We start from the raw sequence: 23,567 nt of genomic DNA on the forward strand, positions 1-23,567 counted from the left end.
GTTTTTACCGCTGCGCCACCTGAACGGCCTAATCGGGAGTCTTTTGTTTTTTGAAGTCGTTGTGGTTTTCACACTACATGATTGATTGGTGACAGGGGGTCACACACTACACCATCTATCATCAGGAGGAATCTCAGAAGAGTCTGTCTTGTCTCCCAAACTATGGTTTGTTACAAAAACACACACGAGAAGTGACGAGGGGATTAATGATACCATGTCCAAAAATGTACGTCAGCAAGAAGCGAGCGAAGTTGATGTGCAGCGTAAAAGCAAGTAGGAAAAAGAAATGAATCTGGGTGAAGGAGTGGATGTGGCTACGCGGCCAGCAGGGTTTGTCTGTTCTGTTCTGTTTTGCTTCTCCAGAAGAGAGTTGGTGGTCACAAATACTGTAAAGCTTGTGTGTGCCGATATTGTGTGTATTCTGCTAGAAACTATATTATGCTCCCCACATTTATAACTTCTCCCCCGGCGTTCCTCTTACTCTGTATGTTACGTTCTCATTGGCCGTAGTTCAACTTCGCACTCATTGCCAGTCACAACCTGAATGCAACACTTTTTACACTACAGGACATGAGGTTACATGGGTTCCAGATGTGAAGGAAGATGAAGAAGGGGCTGAAGGGGAATACTGGGATATCTTCTCACCTGTGTCGTCAGGCATGGAGGCCTGGTCGGAGTGGCGCTCCTTTTTAAAACTCATGTTACCCAGCTGCAGCACAGAAGATACCACTCGCAGCAGCCCTGCAGAAAAAACCACAAACAAGGTAAGAATTAATACATGGCGAGCGATTAGAGTCAATTTCTCAAAATGTTTTCATGATGCTGTGTTGTGTACCGATCTGCTCGTCCTCAGGGATGCTCATGATGCGCATGGCCTCCATGGTCTCGTTGTACAAGTCTTTGTCCTGCTGGCCGGGAATGGTCACGTTCCCGTTGGACAGGAAGCGGTACTTGTTGTAGTTCTCCAGACACAGTTCAGCTACAAACACACCACACACAGCGACCAGTCAGAATAAAACATTAAAGCCATCACAGCTAAAGCACGCTTCTTACGTTCATCAGGAAACCGGACAGGAGCTGAACTCACAGCGGACTTTGTCTCCTGCTCCGGACAGCATGTAGTAGAACAAGTGGAAAGTTCTCTCATCTCTGGCCTGTCTGATAGCGCGGGATTTCTCCAGCAGGTCTGAGAACGCCGGGGTCAAGGAACAGTGTTATGTGAGAGAGTTCGACGGTCCCGGACTATGATACCATCCGCGAACCCATCTTAAGACGCATTCCAGTTACCGTGGAAATCGTTCATAATCAGATTTATAATCCAAGTGTTTTTGTTTATGCATTTTCTCCTATGTTTCTCCCGACTTTTTAGCGTGTCCAATTACCCAATTGCATTACGCTTCCTCTCTACTGATGCCGATCCCTGTCCTGGTTGAGAAGAGTCGTGACTAACACACGCCCCTCTGACACTTGTGCAGTAGCCGACCGCTTCTTTTCACCTGCACGAGGCGAGTTCATATGCGGATCAGCTTTGTGTCTGGAGAGACACACCCTGATCAACGCATTATCCCTTGACTCAGACGCCATCAATAAGCCAGCAGGGGTCGTAATTGCATCAGTTCTGAGGTCCCGTCCGGCACCCGCCCTGTATGAACAACAGCCAATCGTTGTTCATGTAGCCGCCCAGACCAGGCGGATGGCAGAGCTGAGTTGAACCGACGAGTTCGAGAATCAGTTCTGGTGTGCTAGCGTGTTTTACTGCTGCGCCACCAGAGTGCCCCCACGTCATGAATTTAACCAGCTTCTGTGTTGGTATGTCAGTCAGTCCAACGCAAATACTACACTACTACTTTAAAAGTGAAGTGGTACTAGGCACTCAGGTGATGCTAGTACGCCAAAACTGACATCTTTGTTCAGCGCTCGGCTTGAGCGGTGCAGTAAAACGTCATCAAAGTGTGATTATGAGACGAATCTACATTTGTATGGAATAACCATCAAATCCAGTCTGAAAGCTCTATATGTATCTGTGTTTATCTGGATTTTCCTTACTGTTTCACTTTAAACTTGTGTTGCAAAGCATTCTATTCTAAAGCAGCATGAAGCAATAAAAGGATACAGGTCTCGATGTTGGCACCAACAATGTAACCGTTAACATCAAAATTAATTCTGATGAATTTGCCCTATTAAAGAGAAAGAAAAAAAAACATTCTCTCACTTAAAGATGAAACTAAAAACACTCAGTACACAGAAACGAGTGTAAACAGGGGCTTACGAAACGGGACGAGTTGTCGTTCTTGACAGTTTTGGCATTACCGAAGGCCTCGAGGATGGGGTTAGCCTGCAGCAGCTGCTTCTCCAGCTCCCCCTAGTGGTCACACACATGCACAAACACAGCCGACACACACACTAAGACTGGTGGAGATACGAAAGACTGGTACACAATACATCAGACATGTATATGCAAAGTCAGAACGGTTTAGAATCAGTCGGAGTTCCAGACTGTGTTCTTAGCGTTTCTTGGACTGGCTTGATAAAGCATAAAAGCAAAACACAACAAGACGAAATACACAAAGCATCGATTTTTTGATGACTCTGTGGAAAAATACATTATTGAACAAGTAAACACGACTGTAAGAATCCCATCACCAAAGAAAAACCTCAACCTGATCCAACACCTCATGCACAGCAGGACCATGATTGTACGACAGCTTTCTTAACAAATACATTCCTCTACTTACCACATATCAACATTACATTTAATCTGTTAACATGTAGGTACAAGAAATAATCTGCTCAGAGCCAAAATAACACAAGTTAATCTGTAGAAAACATGTAATTGTGTTGTGTTTATTAATACAAGCTGTTTACTATGTATCCTTGAGACTACAAGTGGGCAATATAGCCACAGTGTACATTTTATTAGGTAATGGCATCATTTTAAAATACAGATGCTCCTCTAGTTATGATCTGTCAATTTGCTACGATCTGATGATATGCTTAAGCTTCAGTCTTGCTAGTGACTAATCAGCATGGTTATTTTTTGTGATATTTGTTATACAAACCCATATAAGACAGTTGAAGCTCAGCGGTTAAGGTACCGGACTAGTAATCAGAAGGTCGCTGGTTCAAGCTCCACTATGACCAAAGTGTCACTGTTGGGCCCCTGAGCATGGCCCTTAACCCCTCAATTGCTTGAATTGCATTCAGTCATTAATGTAAGTCGTTTTGGATAAAAGTGTCCGCTAAATGCCAAGGTACATGTAAATAATGAATCGTATCGTATCGTGGGCAGAGTGTATCGTTACATCCCTAGTTTTAGGGCAGTTGTAGCCTAGCAGTTAAGGTACTAGAGTAGTAATCGGAAAGTTGCTGGTTCAAGCCACACAACTGCCAGGTTGCCACTGTTGGGCCCTTGAGCAAGGCCCTTAGATGCTAACAGATGTAATAAATGTATTCTATAAAGGAAATTATATGCATCCAACTTCATAGGAACACTTTAGGTAAGGCCATTACTGTTCCCCTGTACACAATTTACATTTACATTTTCGGCATTTAGCAGACGCTTTTATCCAAAGCGACCTACAGTACCATGACAGCATATTTTCTAAGCAATTAAGAGTTGCTCAGGGGCCCAACAGTGGCAACCTGGCAGTGGTGGGGCTTGAACCAGTGCCCTTTTAATTACTAGTGCAGTACCCTAACCACAAAGCAAGCTCTATTAATACAAGAAGAAAAGCTTGATTAAAAAGAACTCCAGTGTCCTACACAGAGCTCTGACCTCAGCCACACTGAACACTTTTGGAATGAACCGGAACTAACCGGAACACTAATGAATTGGCACAAATTCCCACAGACATACTTTAATGTCTTGTGAGAAGCCTTCTCAGAAGAGCGGCTGTTGTTGTAGCTGAAAATATCATAGAGTTCACTCTGTTTTAATACCAATTGTTTTTGAAATGGGACGACCAACAAGCTCATGGTCAGGCGTCCAAATACTTTTGGTCATTTAGTGTTCATGCCAAATTACAAAAAGAGCCAATTATATTGTCTATCATACTCCCTTGTTCTGAATTAACCATTTACTCTATTTAAAGCTCAATGCACTTGAGTTATGCTAAACAAGTCAGTCTTTCAGCCGGAGTTCAGGGTCACAGTTCAGTTACACAACACTCCTGAAGCAGCCTGTCAGTCCTGATATAAACCACGGTAAATATTTAGTCAGGGAAAAGGCTCGTTAAAGATGGCAGCTATCATTAGCGCTCACTTCCTCGACATTGTAAATGATTCATCTGGGTGAAGTCCAGAAGTGAATTGGCTGATTTCTCCCCCACAGCTGTAAAATGAGCTGTTTTGGCCGGTGTCTTATGGATTCGAGGCTTGTAAAATACAACGATCTACCTCATACGGCTCACTTTTCAATTTCTCTCAATAAATACGGCCATTAATCACGAATGCTTTGTGTAATGGAGGAAAAGCTACAAAATACTAGCATTAGAAGACAAACCACACTTGGTTGATGGATTGCAGGGGATCTTATGGTTGCCAGGACCTCCTGGTTAAAGTTAAAACATTTTTATTCAAATAAGACTAAAATGTTTCTTTATCTTATCAGAAAGATGGAAATAAATTGGGACTAAAGGTTTTTATAATGGATTAAAAAGATAATGGTAGAGCCCATTATCATTAATATTTTAAGCTCTTGAGTGCTACAGACCACGAGGGCACCCACACAGACACACTTGAAAGTGGCTCAAGGCTGGAAAAAATAATGTGCGTAAAAATAAACTAAATATCCATTAGCATCAATGGCACCCTATTAAATATCATTTTATAACAACGTCTAGGCACCATTAATCCATTTTAATTGATTCACAGGGTGCAAAGGTGTGCATCTACTGGCCAAGTCAAAGCCCGGATCTTAATCCTATTGAGATTCTGTGGGGTGATTTGAACCGGGCTGTGCATGCAAGAAACCCCTAAAACCTCGCACAGCTGAAGAAATTCTGCATGGAGGAGTGGGATGTCAGAGACTAGTAGATGGTTATAGGAAATGTCTAATTGAGGATATTTTAGCCAATGGGGAAATTCCAGCTATTAGGACATAGGGTGTCCTAACTTTTTCCCCATTGTCCCCATTTTTGTTTATAACATTTTTCAACTTGTGTGTAAAAGTATTTTTTTTTGTTTTAGTTGTTTAATGATATGAGCTGCATCCCTTAATAATGTTCAAATGAAGCTCAAATGTCCATATGTTTACATATGTTCAAAAAGACAAAGGTTCTCATGGGGTGTCCTAACTTTTTCACATGAAGGTATATATAAATATATAATGATCCTCTAGTGTTCCTGTAGATACTCACTCCTCAATAAGACTTCACTTGCACTGTATTGTACTGTATGCAAGCACACACACACACACACACACACACACACACACACACATACACACACACACACACACACACACACACACAGCAGACACACACTCAGAAAGCAAACCCACAGACCAACATCAAACATCATGATGCCATTCAGACAGACAGTGATCTAACCAAACATCTGTTACATTAAAATATCTTACCGTACCAGCAACTGTCACTGTACAGGGGAAAAATTCGGAATTTAAATTTTGTGGCCCATATCAGAGATCATACGGTTGAAGTGGTGCATGTGGGCAAAATGTGAGCAGGATTTAGTAAATAAAGCTACACATATAATCAACTGGATGGATGAATGGATGGATATACAGATTGATGGATGGTTGGATAAATGAATGGGTGAATATACAGATTGATGGATGGTTGGATAAATGGATGGATGAATATACAGATTGGTGGATGGTTTGATGGATAGATGGATGGATGGATGGATGAATATACAGATTGATGGATAGATGGTTGGATGGATAGATGAATGGATGGATGAATGAATATACAGATTGATGGATCGTTGGTGAATGGATGGATGAATATACAGATTGATGGATAGATGGTTGAATGGATAGATGGATGGATGGATAGATGGATGAATATACAGATTGATGGATAGATGGTTGGATGGATAGATGGATGGATGGATGAATATACAGATTGATGGATAGATGGATGGATGGATAGATGGATAGATGGATGAATATACAGATTGATGGATAGATGGATGGATGGATAGATGAATGGATGGATGAATGAATATACAGATTGATGGATAGATGGATGGATGGATGGATGGATGGATGAATATACAGATTGATGGATAGATGGATGGATGGATAGATGAATGGATGGATGAATGAATATACAGATTGATGGATCGTTGGTGAATGGATGGATGAATATACAGATTGATGGATAGATGGTTGAATGGATAGATGGATGGATGGATAGATGGATGAATATACAGATTGATGGATAGATGGTTGGATGGATAGATGGATGGATGGATGGATAGATGGATGAATATACAGATTGATGGATAGATGGATGGATGGATGGATGGATAGATGGAGGAATATACAGATTGATGGATAGATGGATGGATAGATGGATGAATATACAGATTGATGGATGGATGGATAGATGGATGGAGGAATATACAGATGGATGGATAGATGGATGGTTGGATGGATGAAAGGTTTTTTGGCTAGTTGGATGGATGAATGAATAAATAAATGGATGGAGGGTTTGATGTCTAGGTAGATGGATGGATGAATGGATGGATAGATGAACGGACACTGGAGGTGGTGAGTGATATTAATATTACGACTGAGAAAAAAACCACTTCACTACACTGTTCTGAGGTGAAATTAGTTAGTACGTCTATAACATTTTAAAGCAACCAAAACATCAGATCATCTTACACGGTCTAGTGAAACTGTGTAGAAATACAGATGACTGATGTGAGCAAATAATGGTGTCATATTTCTTTTTAAATTCGTTACTGGGGCATCAGAGAGCAGCGAGCGTGTGTTCAGTAAAGTGTGAAGCTTACATTGTTTTAAAAAACGATTAGATTTGGTAAAATTGAACATTAGAGTGAACAGAGTGATAAGCATTTGCAGTATTGAATTAGCAGAAGAAACAGATTTAGACATGGTACGCTTGCATTGCTGGAAGTTCTGCTGAAAAGCCTAAAGTTATAATTCTTCCTTTGGGTCTGATCTGCCGTTATTGTTTATTATTTTTATTGTTTATTATCAGCAATTAATACTTGAATTTGTAGTAACTTGCTATTTAAAACGATCAGATCATTCCAGTAGGAGTTTGTAGGTAATCAAACTTCCAGTGTTCTTCTATTAGACGCTGCTGTAACACAATGCAATTGTCCAAATCCCTGAATCTATTAGAGAAAAAATGTGCTTGGTGGTCATTAATGCCAGCGTTCAGAGCCTGTTTATTTATTTATTTATTTATTTATCCATCCGTTTATTTTTTTAGTTTGTGTCAATCATGAACACACACATGGGGGCAATTTAGAGCGACTACTCTACCTGCTGCATGCGTTATGGATGTTGGGGGGGGGGGGGGGGGGGCACAGACATTAGGATCAAACTTGGGTATGCACAAGCCATTTCGCTCCAATTGTTTATATATATATATATATATATATATATTTCATCTAGTGTATTGAGCTGCTCTCGTGCAATTCTACAATGTGTAGAAATAACAGCCTGTAGTATAGAAACATGGGCCACACCTTTATTTGTTGCAGCAGGGTGCAACCAGGTCACAAGATGCAGGCTAACATTGCATTATTTAATATGTCACAATTTATTTTATAATGGGAAATGTTGCACAGCAATAATAACAATATACTAATTCTGTTTATATTGTGTATAATGATATTTCTGCTCAATGCCCACATGGACCAATCAATTCATTTCAATATAAATGCTGCACTTTTCTGCCTCTTGAATTCAAATGGCCCGTCGGTGCTTGAGTAGCACCAATAACTATAAATAGAAAACAATGTGTTTGAGTCATTCCTGTCTGTCTGGATGGCATTCAGATCTCTCGCATTGACGCTCTGTATAAACGTGTATCCCGCCACATAGTGCACATGAGCAGAGAGAGAAACGGAGAAATGCAGACAGATGCAGAACGAGAGACGGAGACGAGATGAGAACGAGTGTAACTCACATGTGACAGGACCGAGCTGTTCTGTTGATGGAGAGAAAAGAAACAAAACTCAAACTCACATGCTTTAACAAAACAAGCCAAGGTGGAGAGGAAATCAAGTCTGAGAACATTTCACTTCTCCATCTGAGATGTGACCTATCAACTCGATGGTAAACGGTAAAACAAGAGCATTTTAAATGTACAAAGATAAAAAGTAGAAATAAACAATGATGATTAACAAGTGGATGGAGATGTAATTCCAGATCAGGTGAATATGATGGAGACCAGACCAGATGGTTCACATAGAAGCAATGAAGTACACAAGCAGCTAATAACGTACAAAATTTACCACATTTCCTCAATGTAGCTCATCAGGAAGCATGTTTGGTTGCTTTGTTTAGCTTTGCATTGGAACTGCATTTATCACACCTAAAACCTGTTCCTCAATAAACACCCACATACTCACCTGTTTTATATACAACCAAAACATTAGGACCACCCTCCAAAAAGTGCATAGCAATGCTTATTTCATAGCGTTTGTGGATGCGAGTGTCAGGCCTATATTAAACGTCAGATTGATATTATTTACTCATGGTGACGTGTCGTTTGCAGCAGGTCTGATCAGCATAAAGACCTGAGAGACCTAATTTCCTTTTGTACTCTTAGAAACAAAACAAAAACATGGCAAATATGGTCACACCAAAAGTTGAACCAAAGTTAAACCAAGTCGAACTAATTAATGTTTCTTTCCTTCATGATTTAAGAGAACTGCAGTTCTCTTGCAGCTCGTACCATCGAATTAAAGCCCAGCCCTAATTTGACACCCGGCCAGGTTGATAGCACAGCTTGGAATTTAAACTCCAGAGCTCGAGATCTCTGCAGAAATTACATTTATAACATTGGAACTTCAAGATCAGATCAGTCTTAAAAAAATAACACATACAATAAATGATTTTACTCTACTTATTAAATTTACTCTTATATTACACATATCCTGCTGGTTTTCCCTCAATGTAATAATAATAAGATGCTATATTAATTACTGATATACTGTCGTTTACAAAGGTCACACTGTGAGTCTAACTGTGTTGATATATTGCACACAGAGTACTGAAACCCGGGGCTAATGACCCACTTCCCCACCATTACTGCTCAAGTAATGTAACATACTGAAACCATTTTAACACACACACACAAACACACAGTTAATGGTGATGGGTCATTAGGGACAGAGAGGGACATGGGAAAGCCACAGCTCTCATGATACAGAGGAATACACACTCACTGTTACACAGAAACAACACATTCCCACCAATCTCTCAGCCCATGATTTAGTGTGAGCGCTGATGTCGAAGTGACAAAGAACAGAGAGACAAAGAAAATAAAATAAAAGCGCAAGATACTGACGGACAAAAGAACAGGTCATTTAAATCCAGCGTGACAGATTAACAAATAGATAGAGTTACAGATAAAAGCTACAGTGTATCACAAAAGTGAGTACACCCCTCACATTTCTGCAGATATTTAAGTATATCTTTTCATGGGACAACACTGACAAAATGACACTTTGGCACAATGAAAAGTAGTCTGTGTGCAGCTTATATAACAGTGTAAATTTATTCTTCCCTCAAAATAACTCAATATACAGCCATTAATGTCTAAACCACCGGCAACAAAAGTGAGTACACCCCTTAGTGAAAGTTCCTGAAGTGTCAATATTTTGTGTGGCCACCATTATTTCCCAGAACTGCCTTAACTCTCCTGGGCATGGAGTTTACCAGAGCTTCACTGGTTGCCACTGGAATGCTTTTCCACTCCTCCATGACGACATCACAAAGCTGGCGGATATTCGAGACTTTGCGCTCCTCCACCTTCCGCTTGAGGATGCCCCAAAGATGTTCTATTGGGAGACATGTCTGGAGACATGCTTGGCCAGTCCATCACCTTTACCCTCAGTCTCTTCAATTAAGCAGTGGTCGTCTTAGAGGTGTGTTTGGGGTCATTATCATGCTGGAACACTGCCCTGCGACCCAGTTTCCGGAGGGAGGGGATCATGCTCTGCTTCAGTATTTCACAGTACATATTGGAGTTCATGTGTCCCTCAATGAAATGTAACTCCCCAACACCTGCTGCACTCATGCAGCCCCAGACCATGGCATTCCCACCACCATGCTTGACTGTAGGCATGACACACTTATCTTTGTACTCCTCACCTGATTGCCGCCACACATGCTTGAGACCATCTGAACCAAACAAATTAATCTTGGTCTCATCAGACCATAGGACATGGTTCCAGTAATCCATGTCCTTTGTTGACATGTCTTCAGCAAACTGTTTGCGGGCTTTCTTGTGTAGAGACTTCAGAAGAGGCTTCCTTCTGGGGTGACAGCCATGCAGACCAATTTGATGTAGTGTGCGTCGTATGGTCTGAGCACTGACAGGCTGACCCCCCACCTTTTCAATCTCTGCAGCAATGCTGACAGCACTCCTGCGCCTATCTTTCAAAGACAGCAGTTGGATGTGACGCTGAGCACGTGCACTCAGCTTCTTTGGACGACCAACGCGAGTTCTTTGCCATGAGGTGCCATGTTGGAACTTTCAGTGACCAGTATGAGAGAGTGTGAGAGCTGTACTACTAAATTGAACACACCTGCTCCCTATGCACACCTGAGACCTAACACTAACGAGTCACATGACATTTTGGAGGGAAAATGACAAGCAGTGCTCAATTTCGACATTTAGGGGTGTAGTCTCTTAGGGGTGTACTCACTTTTGTTGCCGGTGGTTTAGACATTAATGGCTGTATATTGAGTTATTTTGAGGGAAGAATAAATTTATAAAGTTATATAAGCTGCACACAGACTACTTTTCATTGTGTCAAAGTGTCATTTTGTCAGTGTTGTCCCATGAAAAAATATACTTAAATATCTGCAGAAATGTCACTTTTGTGATACACTGTATGTGTAAACTGCAGATTCATGATTAATTCAGATGTTTCCTCATACTCATCTGAACAGTCCATTCCATCAGAGATGAATTTTCTTTAGCATGCTTAAAAATAACCCTCATTTTACTGGTTTCATTATTATTCATTATTATTAAGATGAATCGATATTTACTTTCAACAGCAAAGGGCACTGGCGCTATTCACCTCGCCTGGTTGACGTCACTACAGGGTTGCCAGGTTCGGAATCTTCCAGCCAAATATTTTATTTTTTAGCCAATTTATTTAATTTATTTAAAATGTAATTTTACACAATAAGCATTATTTGGCATAGTTTGTACCTCAGAAATAAAAGATCATTCATTATTTAGATAAATAAAGATGATCACAAATGCAGTATTTTATTTTATTTTTTAAAGAGAAATAATAAAAGGAAACTTTGTCATAATTTGTCTTCAATTTAATTTTGTTTAAAAAATTGGGAAAAAATCATATCGTGAACCCAGTATAGTGAAACGTATCGCATCGTCAGTAGAGTGTACAGTTACATCCCTACGCTCTACTTTTAGTAACCTAATAACTCTAGCTCACAAAAACATGCCAAATGTCACATTAAAAGTTAATCCGATGCACAAATTAATAAAGGTTTTCCTTCATGATTTAATTTATGCCAATTCCCCTACTGCAGTTCTCTTGTAGCTTGTACCATACAAATTACACAGCAGAAATAAGCACAGTTTTGGCTATTTGGACACCCGGACAGATTGATAGCACCATCTGGAATTTAAACTTTAGAGCTCAAGATCTCTGCAGTGATGGGCGAGAGTTTTAGACATAATAATAACAACAACAATAATAAAAATAATAATTATTAAGAGTTTTAGACATAATAATAACAACAACAATAATAAAAATAATAATAGTTAATATTATTAGGAGTTTTAGACATGAAAATAATAATAAAATATAATGATAATATATAATAATAATAATAATAATAATAATAATATATAATAATAAAATATAATAATAATTAAATATTATAATTAATTTATTATTTTATTTGTTTTACATTATTTGATTTTATATTTTTATTATTTATTATTTAGAATTATTTATAAATATTTATTTAATTAATTTGATTTTAATGCCATGTTTAACTCCTATTGGTTACATCCATGTCAAGCTAGGTATTGTCCAAATAACTGTCTTCGTTGGTTGTTGTTTTTTCTTACGGTCTTATAGATTAATTTTTAGATTTCTTATATATTTAAATAATTTAACAACTGTTTCCATCTTGTCCTGGTTGAATGTTTTTTTATGGTTTTGGGTTTGTATATACTTGGGTTTGTACTTTGGACATTCAATCAGAAAGTGTTATATGGTGAACTGGACTTAAATTTCACATTGTGTGGGTTCTTATACCACATATAACAGTAATATACGTAAATCAAAATGTCAAATTAGGTGTGATTTTTTTCTGCTGTTGTAAGTTATTAAGAGACACCTGGTCATAAATGAAAAGAAACACCATACCAAATTTACCTGCAGTATAAACGTAGCCGTATACAGACAGACAGATAAAATTAGGTTGGACAAATAGACTAATGAAGAAGTACACTGATAGTGAATGAACAGACATACAGAGAAAAAAGGGAATTGAACAAATAAATGGATGAAAAAGTACACAGTGAGGAGACATACATACATAGAGACAGACAGAAGGACAGACAAACAGACAGAAGGACAGACAAGGACAGACAGACAGAAAAAGAGGATTGAACAGATAGACTGATGGAAAAGTACACAGATAGGGAATAAACATATATACAGACAGACAGACAGACAGACAGTGAGATCTTACCTGATCTTTCTTGGTCTTGTGAGAGGAGGCCACGTGGGCCAAATACTGAATGACCTTCTTGGTGTTCTCTGTCTTCCCGGCTCCAGATTCACCCCTGTAAATAATACACAGTGTTGGACATGCTGGACGTGTCCTCCTGTATACCAGTAAAACCGTGTCTGTGTTTTAGAGCTTTACTCACGTGCACAGGATGGACTGATCCTCACGATCTGTCAGGAAAAATAGAAGAGAATCAAACATGACGTCTGATTTGAACATTCAAGCAAGGTGTTATAATATAATATCGTTACAATTGTGATTAACACACATTCTTGGATGAATATAAATCAGTTTAATTCTTTTCTAATAACTCTGCTTTAACACAGATTGTCTTTTTATTATTTGCCATTTCCAGCACGTGACAAAGCTGAGCTGAGCTGAGACGTGGGTCCTACAGTGGTTGGTTAGACTGTTGAAATCTTGTATTTATTAATTAAACATACAAAAGTTATTCATTCGACCGACCATCATTTTTTGACATTTAACAAATAATCAACAAGCTTATAGCGTCCCATTATAATATAAAAACACCTACTGGTGACATATTAAAGGAAACAAAACCTGACTGGAGAAACAATGATTGCAGATTGAACTAAATTACTGAAGTTAATGCACCTTCTGCATGTCTGTTTTTAATCTGAATTTCAAAGTCTAAAAAAATTTAATCTCTTTTACAAAAAAAGTAATACCCTGGACTGTGGATTTCTCCACACACTGTGGTTGCAGTTTTTCGATTGACCGACCATCATAATTCGATGTTTAACACATATTCCACAAGCTTATAGTGTCCCATTAGAATATAAAACACTTTGCCGAGCATCATAACCAAACATCTTCGTGCTTGATGGCAAAAGTCCCGGGATGGACTGGCATTATGTCTGGGGAGTGTTCATGTATTGCAGAGAGAGATTCCATTAAAATGAGGATAAAATGATGGCAAAACATGACAGTGAAATGGAAAAAATCTTTTCACCTGCACAAGGCAAGTTCATATGTGGATCAGCTTTGTGTACGGAGAGTCACACCCTGACCACATTATTCCTTGACTCTGTGCAGGCGCCATCAATCAGCCAGCAAAGGTCGTAATTGCATCAGTTATGAAGACCTCCCAATGGGATTGTTGTTCGTGTAGGTGCCCAGCCTGCCGGTAGCAGAGCTGAGATTTGAACCGAAGAGTTTGAATCAAGAGTTTACCGCTGCGCCACCTGAGTGGCAAAAATTACATATTTTAAATTAGTTGTCTAGACTAGTTTCACTAGTCTTTAATCCCAGGTAATTATTTTAACCCTTTACTTTAGTTTTTTGAGGCTTTATGTATTTCTGTTATAAAACAGTTAATATTAATACAGTAAATTTTAATTTACTGTTATAGTTACAATTATTAGCTATGTAATTAATTACAGCCTTCCCTAAAGTGCCTCAAAGTTAAAAGGCTTTAATTTATTTAATAGATTATTTTCATAAACCTGTGAGCACTGGGTGTATCTGAAACACCTAAACACACTAATTAGGAGGGGTGGCCACATACTTTTGTAATGTTGTGATGCGTCTACCACGTTGCCCCGTCCACTCAGACTAAACGATTTCCCAGTGACCGGTCAGCTAAGGGAAATAACAATCAAGCACCGTGTCGAGTTTAACATATTGTACCGCTACCAAACACAATCGGTCTCTACTACACTCAAACTAACAGGAAGCTCTCGGCCCCCACACAGGAAATCCATATCCGGCTTCCTGCGACTGCAAAAAAACATTGTGTAACCACCTCCACCCAAAAATACCGTTCACAGCGACCCGAGAACAGGCGAAGATGTGACCTGCACAGTGATGTTCACACTCAGGACCACGCCCACATCCAACAACACCTTTACATATTCAGATATGTAACATATCTGGTGACAAAATGAAGGAAATAACACCTGACTGGAGAAACAATGAGTGCAGATTGAACTAATTTATAAAAGCGAATACACCTTCTGCATGTCTGTTTTTGATCTGATTTTAAACACAGTACAGTGGTGTCAAAAAGTATTTAGTCAGCCACTGATTGTGCAGGTTCTCCTACTTAGAAAGATGAGAGAGGTCTGTAATTTTCATCATAGGTACACTTCAACTATGAGAGACAAAATGAAAAAAAAAAAAATCCAGGAAATCACATTGTAGGATTTTTAAAGAATTTATTTGTAAATTATGGTGGAAAATAAGTATTTGGTCACCCACAAACAAGCAAGATTTCTGGCTCTCACAGACCTGTAACTTCTTCTTTAAGCAGCTCTTCTGTCCTCCACTCGTTACCTGTATTAATGGCACCTGTTTGACCTCGTTATCTGTATAAAAGACACCTGTCCACAGCCTCAAACAGTCAGACTCCAAACTCAACCATGGCCAAGACCAAAGAGCTGTCGAAGGACACCAGGAAGAAAATTGTAGACCTGCACCAGGCTGGGAAGAGTGAATCTACAATAGGCAAGCAGGTTGGTGTGAATAAATCAACTGTGGGAGCAATTGTAAGAAAATGGAAGACATACAAGACCATTGATAATCTCCCTTGGGGTCAAGATCTCATCCCGTGGGGTCAAAATGATCATGAGAACGGTGAGCAAAAATCCCAGAACTACACGGAGGGACCTGATGAATGACCTGCAGAGAGCTGGGACCAAAGTACAAAAGCTACCATCAGTAACACACTACGCAGAGAGGGACTCAAATCCTGCAGTGCCAGGGGTGTCCCCCTGCTTAAGCCAGTACATGTCCAGGCCCGTCTGAAGTTTGCCAGAGAGCATATGGATGATCCAGAAGAGGATTGGGAGAATATCATGTGGTCAGATGAAACCAAAATGGAACTTTTTGGTAAAAACTCAACTCGTCGTGTTTGGAGGAAGAAGAAGAACCCAAGAACACCATACCTACTGTGAAGCATGGGGGTGGAAACATCATGCTTTGGGGCTGTTTTTCTGCAAAGGGGACAGGACGACTGATCCGTGTTAAGGGAAGAATGAACGGGGCCATGTATCGTGAGATTTTAAGCCAAAACCTCCTTTCATCAGTGAGAGCATTGAAGATGGAACGTGGCTGGGTCTTCCAGCATGACAATAGGACAGTGATAGCTCAGTGGTTAAGGTACTGGACTAGTAAACAGAAGGTTGCCGGTTCAAGCCCTGCCACCACCAAGTTGCCACTGTTGGGTCCCTGAGCAAGGCCCTTAACCCTCAATTGCTCATTGTGTTCAGCTCATTGTGTAAGTCGCTTTGGATAAAAGCGTCTGCTAAATGCTGAAAATGTAAATGTAAAATGTAAATGACAATGATCCCAAACACACTGCTCGGGCAACGAAGGAGTGGCTCCGTAAAAAGCATTTCAAGGTCCTGGAGTGGCCTAGCCAGTCTCCAGACCTCAACCCCATAGAAAATTTGTGGAGTCCGTGTTGCCCAGCGACAGCCCCAAAACATCACTGCTCTAGAGGAGATCTGCATGGAGGAATGGGCCAAAATACCAGCTACAGTGTGTGCAAACCTGGTGAAGACTTACAGGAAACGTTTGACCTCTGTCATTGCCAACAAAGGTTATGTTACAAAGTATTGAGTTGAACTTTTGTTATTGACCAAATACTTATTTTCCACCATAATTTACAAATAAATTCTTTAAAAATCCTACAATGTGATTTCCTGGATTTTTTTTCTCATCTTTCTAAGTAGGAGAACCTGCACAATCAGTGGCTGACTAAATACTTTTTGGCCCCACTGTATATGGTCTACGTCAGAGGTCTCCAACCACCGGGCCGTGGACCCGTACCGGTCTGTGGGTCATTTATTACCGGGCCGCACTGAAGGAATAAATAATTAGGAATTAAATAATAGCGTGTTTATCGTCTCATGTCACCCCCAGGTGGAAGCAGCGTCTCGTTGCAGCGAAAAAATCTAATTTGTGAGTAGTACAGTTCTATTTTAAGTCCCTCTGCCCCCACCGGTCCGTGAAATTATATTTTATATGAAACCGGTCCGTGGTGCAAAGAAGTTTGGGAAGCGCTGGTCTACGTCATTGAAAAATATGTCAAAACTAATTCGATCCAATGTAAATTCCCTTGTCCCGCTGCCATGCTGGCACAGGAGGGCTGAGACCATGGCGCACTCCCTCTGAGAGGCTGCTTCCGCTCACCCTAAGGTGCATTCACATGAAAAGTGTTGGCTTGAGCAGTGTGTGAATATGAGACGAATCTACATTTGTGTGGAATAACCAATCCAGTCAAATCCAGTCTGAAAGCTCCACATGTATCTGTGTTTATCTGGATTTTCCTCATTGAGGTGCTTAGAAATTGTGAGAATCAGCTTTTCGGAGAGTATAAAACACTTATATACTAAATAAAAAGCTTAACATGGTGTAATGTAGTAAAATATCAACACAACCACTAAACCTCTCTTCATTATTACTAATCATAAGTTCTCTCAACTGATGAAATTCCTCACTTGTTGTTTCAGTACAATAAGTCAATAAGTCAAGTAGGGCTGTCGCACTAACCGCAATTTAGAAATATCGCGGTATAGACCAGCCAACCACAGGGCATGCCAAGCAACCGCATCACCGCGATATTCACGTTTTTTCTTCTCTTTTTTTTTTTGCAGGGTCCATCTTGTTTTACGCTTACATTCGGGCAATGTTAAATAAATTCATAATGAAAATGAGCTAAGAGCGACATTTTCCTGCCAACTGTTCGCATCCGTTGCTGCTGAGTTTCAGGCTTTGTGTTTTAAAATGTAAACAATCGCAACATGAATTATAGGCAAGTTTATTAATGATTAAATTGAGTTCACACTCAATAAATACTTGTAATTTAGACTATATTTAAACAGCCTCGGCGTACTAAAACACTTAATGACGGTTAATATGGCATTGCAGCCTGCAAATATTCTCTTGCTGGCTTGCTGGAATGATTTAAATGAATTTTTTCGTTGAATAAAAATGCATTGAAACGAATAATAACTTAAAATGTAGTATATATTATTATGTTAATTATACCTACTAAATAAATAGTTAATAGTGGCGCGATAACCAGGCTAGATTTGCTTTGCTGTGTAAAGTCGCATGCAGGTACAGTACACGTGTATTAGTGCAACATCGGTAACGTCAGGAACATCGCTACCCCACTCAGATTCTCTCTAAAACACATCAGGTGAACATGTTGGTTCTTCTAGCGCGCATGATAACGCAGGTTTAAACTCTTACAGACTTTATTCTTTATTCTATTTTTTTTTACCATATTTTGATTAGATTTTGCATTTAAAATATTTAGCCTAAACTCTTTTTTTTCCGTTTCACAGTGTATATCTATCCTAGGCTAGAAGCTTAATTTAAAGCTTTTTTTAATTTAGAAAAGACGCGCATCTCTGCTCTGTTCTGTATTTAACATTAAACACGCATTTCATTGGTCTTAAAGCTGTCTCATCTTTGTCATTATAAAGCAATAATATACCGAATCATAGCCTAACAATAAAGCTTGTTTATATAGCTCTAAAATCCAGATCAATTAAGTAATTTTCAAAAACAAAAAAAATGGCGATATCACCGCATACCGCGATATTAAGACAGGCTGAATATCGCAAGGGGAAATTCTTTCACCGCGACAGCCCTAAAGTCAAGTTTTGTTCATGTTAACCATTGTTCATTCTGCCTGAGTCGCTTTTATTGCATCATATCAAACAGTTAGTCTCACTGGAGAAGCTTTGACAAGGTCAGCATTCAATGCAACTGGGTCAAAGTTCAATGCAAGTTTTAGTACTGCGGCAAGCTAAGCAGTACTGCCACACTCCAAAGGAAACAACAGCATAGCAGTACAAAAACGGTTTTGCCGCTTCATGTGAATGCACCCTAAGAGTCTCGCAGAGAGGTGTAGCGTATGCAAAGTGTCACACTACTAGTGCAGGTCACCACTGTACAGCGGCAATAAAACCAGTCGACCATCCCTCCCTCAGGCACACCAACTGTGCCTGTTTCGACACCCGGCCATACCGTGTATTTAAAACATTTTTCAAACCTGTGTGTTTGTGTGTGTGTGTTTGGGCTTTAGAATTTAGAAAATAATACTTAATTAATTAATAAAAAAGATATATATATATATATATATATTCGTTTCGACACACGGCTTACCCTGCATCATGCTCCTGTATGCCGTGTCTGTGATGGCGTAGATGTGGGGCGGCATCTCGTGCCTCTTTTTGCCCTTGTACATCTCCACGATCTCCTCTGAGTAGATGGGAAAGTTCTTGTAGGGGTTGATCACCACGCAGAACAGCCCGGAGTATGTCTGCGTACACACAGAGACAAGAAACACAATGGATAAATCCATACTGACAACTGTGGTTAATCGGGTACAAAGAAAACATCTGGTATAACTTATAAAAAGGAATCCTGGGAAATGTAAGCTTTCATATTAAGTCATATATGCGTCCTGAAGCTTTGAATGAGCTGAGTCGTGTGTTTGTGTGCACGAGCATGAAATCATATCCATGATATTAAGGGTATATTTGCTGCTCACGCCTCCTCCAACCCACGCGCCGCCCCAGCGGACACCTTCTTTTCGCCCATGCACTATGCACAGATGCCTCTCTATGTGCTAATCAGGGTCCTCACACAGCGTTTGAAGACCCCACCCACATAGTCCGGCCATCCCGCCCTAGCAGACACAGTGGCCAATTAGTGTCTGCTGCAGGCACTGCCAATTATGCCCGCTAGATGGCAATGCCGAGTTTCGAACCGAGGAGTTCAGAATCTCAGTGCTAGTGTGCTAGCGGAATATTCCGCTGCACCACCTGGGTGCGTAACTTATTTGACCTCTGTCCCAATGTTTTTGGAGTGTGTTGCAGGCATCAAATTCTAACTGTGTTTATATTTACAAAATATAATGATGTTGATCAGTAAAAACATTGGAAATCTTTTCTTTCTACTTTAATCAGTTTACTAAAGATTCAAGAGAATTAACAAATCACAGATTCTTCTTTTTACTGTGTTTTACAATACGTCCCAACTTTTTTTATAATTGGTGTTTGCACATTAAATGCATAAATAAATAAATTGTAATAATAAATAATTTAGCTCTGGCTTTGATTACACCACTGGTTACAGCTCACACCAGCACACACAGAGCGAGCGAGACGTCTCAGACAAGTGCTGACTGTTTGTTTGAAAATAAGAGAGAAAGAAAGGCGTGGAACAATGAAGACACTGTGGCACTAATGGGCATCTGGTGAGAGAATGAGTTCCAGACCTAGCTGGAGGGAACTCAAAGAACAGATCTCAGTGAAATGACTGCGGTGGGACCGCCTAGCATGAGCTGTGTTTGTTCTGTCCTCGTGCTGGGATCGGGACGTTGCACCACCAACACTATGATGTCACTTTTGCTATCATCACTGAGTGTGTTTACATGTACATAACAATCTTCACACACGCAATACTGCTCAAAGAATGTGGACACGCCTCAGGTGACAGTCACACCCATTGCTCACAGGTATTATTATTATTTTTTTTAATCACTCGTTTCTAACAGACGACTATTCGTTTGAATTTAGCAAGCGAGTCCGTGCAGAGTTCTGGGTTTTTAACTCATTTTTGCACCCGATTTGAATATACTCAATGTTCCTGTGCACTCTGGCGCCCCCTTTCTTCCACAGGAGGGCCACGCTGGCTGAGAAGAGCCGTAAGTGGGACGCACATCCTCCAACACATGTCAACACCTTTTTCTCCCAATTTAGCACAGCCAATCAACTGCTGGGACATTGAAGCCTAGAGGTTAAGGTACTAGACTAGTAATCAGAAGGTCACTGGTTCAAGCCCCACCACTGCCGGGTTGCCACTGTTGGGCCCTTCAGCAAGGCCCTTAACCCTCAATTGCTCAGACTGTATATGGTTCCAGTACTGTAAGTCGCTTTGGATAAATGGAAATTGTAAATGTAAATGCTGGGGACCCCGATGGCGTCCAAAGAGGGTGTATATTCGCCTGACACACACTCCCTCTGACGTGTGCGCAGTCCACCAATCCCTTCTTATTCTGCCGTACTTCAGTGGATTGCGTGTAAGGTCGGCTTCGCGTACGGAGAGCCACGCCCCAATCTCTGTGCTCCTCCACTTTCTGTACAGGCGTCCTGGGAAACCAAGGTCCTTACACAGCGTTGATAATCCCACCGAGCAATTTTGTCTGCTTTAGGCATTAGCCAATTGTGCCTGCTAGAGGGCACCCAGCCAACTGGTAGCAGAGCCACAATTTTGAACCCGGGGGCTCAGAATCTCGGTGCTGGTGTGCTAGTGGATAATCCCGCTGAGCCACCTGGGTACTTTTACACCAAACAAAGCACATATGGAGGACCACGCTACTCCTTCTGTATTCTTCCACCGCTCATGCTGGCACTTCAAACAGACAGGAAAGGTGGTAAGGAAACGAATATGTGAATCCCCATCTGACCTCACTCTTCGTCTTAGCCTTGTTCGCCACCCGAGTGACAACTCAGCAGAAATGTGACACCCTTAGTGCACATGTGGCAGTTTAATGCACATACATACTGTATACTGTATAGACACCACACTTCTGATGTGGTAATATATTACATACCTGCTTACAGGAGAGCACGCTGCAGTTCTAACTCCAAGAGGAAACAATTTTCTATCAGTTTCAATATCAATTTAAAGTGTGTAAGCTGTGTGTAAAACTCTGCACATGTGAATTTGGAGGCAATTTGTCTGTTTTGTGATGTGATTTGGATGTTTTGCATCATGCCCCAGGTTGAACTCTGCTGAATAGCTCATATTACCCATGTAATTATTTAATTAGCCTGTTTACAAAGCTCCATCCTATAACAGACTGTTAGCTACTGACATTACTAAATGCTATTCTATGCTAGTTCTTTTTTTACTATTTTATTTAAGAATTACCCATTTTTTCTCCCCAATTTAGCATAGCACAGCCAGTTAGCCTTCTGCTACTAAGGACCATGACCACATCCGAGGAGGGTATATTTGTCTCCCTCTGATGTGTGTGCAGTCAACCGGCCTCTTCTTATTCGCCCGTACTTTGGTGGATTCAGTTGTAAGCCAGTCTTGCGCATGAAGAGTGACACACTGATCTCCACGTTCCTCTGCTTCAGTACAGGCACCTCAGACTACTAACCAAGGTCCAAACACACCCCCTTTTTTGTCCGGTTTTTCCCCACCCAGCAGACTCAGTAGTCAATTTTGTCTGCTGCAGGCACTGCCAATCATGCCCGCTAGAGGGCGCCCAGCCGACCTGTAGCAGAGCTGAAATTTGAAGCTATCCGTTCTACATTAGCGCCATCTTCACTGTTTTTCTTTAATAAAGCATGAAGCCGTGTTGACGTAACACTTCATTGTTGATACGACTCTGTTTGCGTGCCTAGTTGCAGTATCGTGTAGGTCAGCTTTTACCCACTGGAATTGTTGTCATAAATAATTAGTTAAAGAATTTGGCAAGATTTGCACCCCACAGTTCAAACCAAAGCCCTCTCCCCTATACACACACTTTCTCTCTGTGTAACCCATGAGGGTTGTACTCCCCCTCCTCCCCGCTGTATATTGTTCCCTGGAGTTTCCTGTTTACCCCCAGATGGGGGGCACCCATCTGTGAGTGTGTGGTCAGTCAGATTGGCTTTGATGAGTGATTAGGGCAGAACACGCTGAGATCCAGTGCTGGACCGAATCCAGACAGGCCACGGGCTGATTTATCCCACATATGGCTAATCTCATCCAGCAGCTGTACGACTTTAACAGCTTCGTAACTACACACACATTATTTTGAACTATAAACTATAAACTATTTTGTTTATATGCATTGGTCTAAATACATGGACCAACATGGCCTAAAGTTTTTGGACACCTGACCATGAGCTTGTTGGACCTTCATTCATTCATTTATTACTTGTCTGTTTGACCACCACTTTATCCTATTGAGCGTTGTGGTGGGTACAATTTACCAGACAAAATGTAGGAAACACTCTGGACAGGTTGCCAGTTCATTACAAGGCACACACACACAGGAGCAATTTTAGTATCTCCAATTAACCTGACTGCATGTCTTTAAGTTTGGACATGGGGAGAACATGCAAACTTCACACAAAAAGGACCCAGACTGCTTCACCCGGGAATCGAACCTAGTACCTGCTTGCTGGAGGAAACAGTGCTACCCACTGAGACACTGAGCCGCCCTGCTTGTGACCGCCACACTTCTCAGAGACTTTGAGGTATGTCTGTGGAAATTTGTGTCCATTCGGCCAAAAGAGGCTTTGTATTGCTGGACATTAATGTTGGTCAAGAAAGCCTCAGTTGATGTTCCAGTTCATTCCAGAGCTGTTCAGTAGGGCTGAGGTCAGGGCTCTGTGTAGGACACTGGAGTTTCTTTAAGCTTCATGAGCTTCTCTTCATGTCTTTATAGAGCTGGCTTTGTGTACAGGGACAGGAAAGAGCCCTCCCTTAACTGTTGTTGCAAAGTTAGAAGCATATAATTTCCTTTATAGATTTGATTTATTACACCTGTTAGAAATTGTTGTGGCTGAAACACATGTATTCAGTAATTAGAAGGGGCGTCCCAATACTTTTGTCCATATAGTGTATC

The 23,567-nt window shown here is 40.6% G+C and overlaps 1 protein-coding gene across 3 annotated transcripts in view; it reads right to left on the reverse strand.

Annotated features, from left to right (window-relative positions):
* Positions 1 to 23,567, reverse strand: part of LOC134334113 (myosin-9-like) — a 90,055-nt gene that overhangs the window by 38,348 nt on the left and 28,140 nt on the right. For 2 of the 3 annotated variants that reach the window (XM_063016300.1, XM_063016308.1), the window contains exons 3-11: positions 19,100 to 19,256; positions 13,101 to 13,128; positions 12,920 to 13,013; positions 8,133 to 8,153; positions 2,270 to 2,362; positions 2,114 to 2,177; positions 1,088 to 1,186; positions 836 to 979; positions 646 to 741 (exon numbers count right to left, since the gene is read on the reverse strand). In XM_063016300.1, coding sequence (XP_062872370.1) covers positions 646 to 741; positions 836 to 979; positions 1,088 to 1,186; positions 2,114 to 2,177; positions 2,270 to 2,362; positions 8,133 to 8,153; positions 12,920 to 13,013; positions 13,101 to 13,128; positions 19,100 to 19,256 — 796 coding nt within the window. The remainder of the gene's footprint in view (positions 1 to 645; positions 742 to 835; positions 980 to 1,087; positions 1,187 to 2,113; positions 2,178 to 2,269; positions 2,363 to 8,132; positions 8,154 to 12,919; positions 13,014 to 13,100; positions 13,129 to 19,099; positions 19,257 to 23,567) is intronic. The other variant, XM_063016314.1, reaches the window with a different exon arrangement.

The sequence above is a fragment of the Trichomycterus rosablanca genome, chromosome 2 (assembly GCF_030014385.1).
Source record: "Trichomycterus rosablanca isolate fTriRos1 chromosome 2, fTriRos1.hap1, whole genome shotgun sequence".
NCBI lineage: Eukaryota > Metazoa > Chordata > Actinopteri > Siluriformes > Trichomycteridae > Trichomycterus > Trichomycterus rosablanca.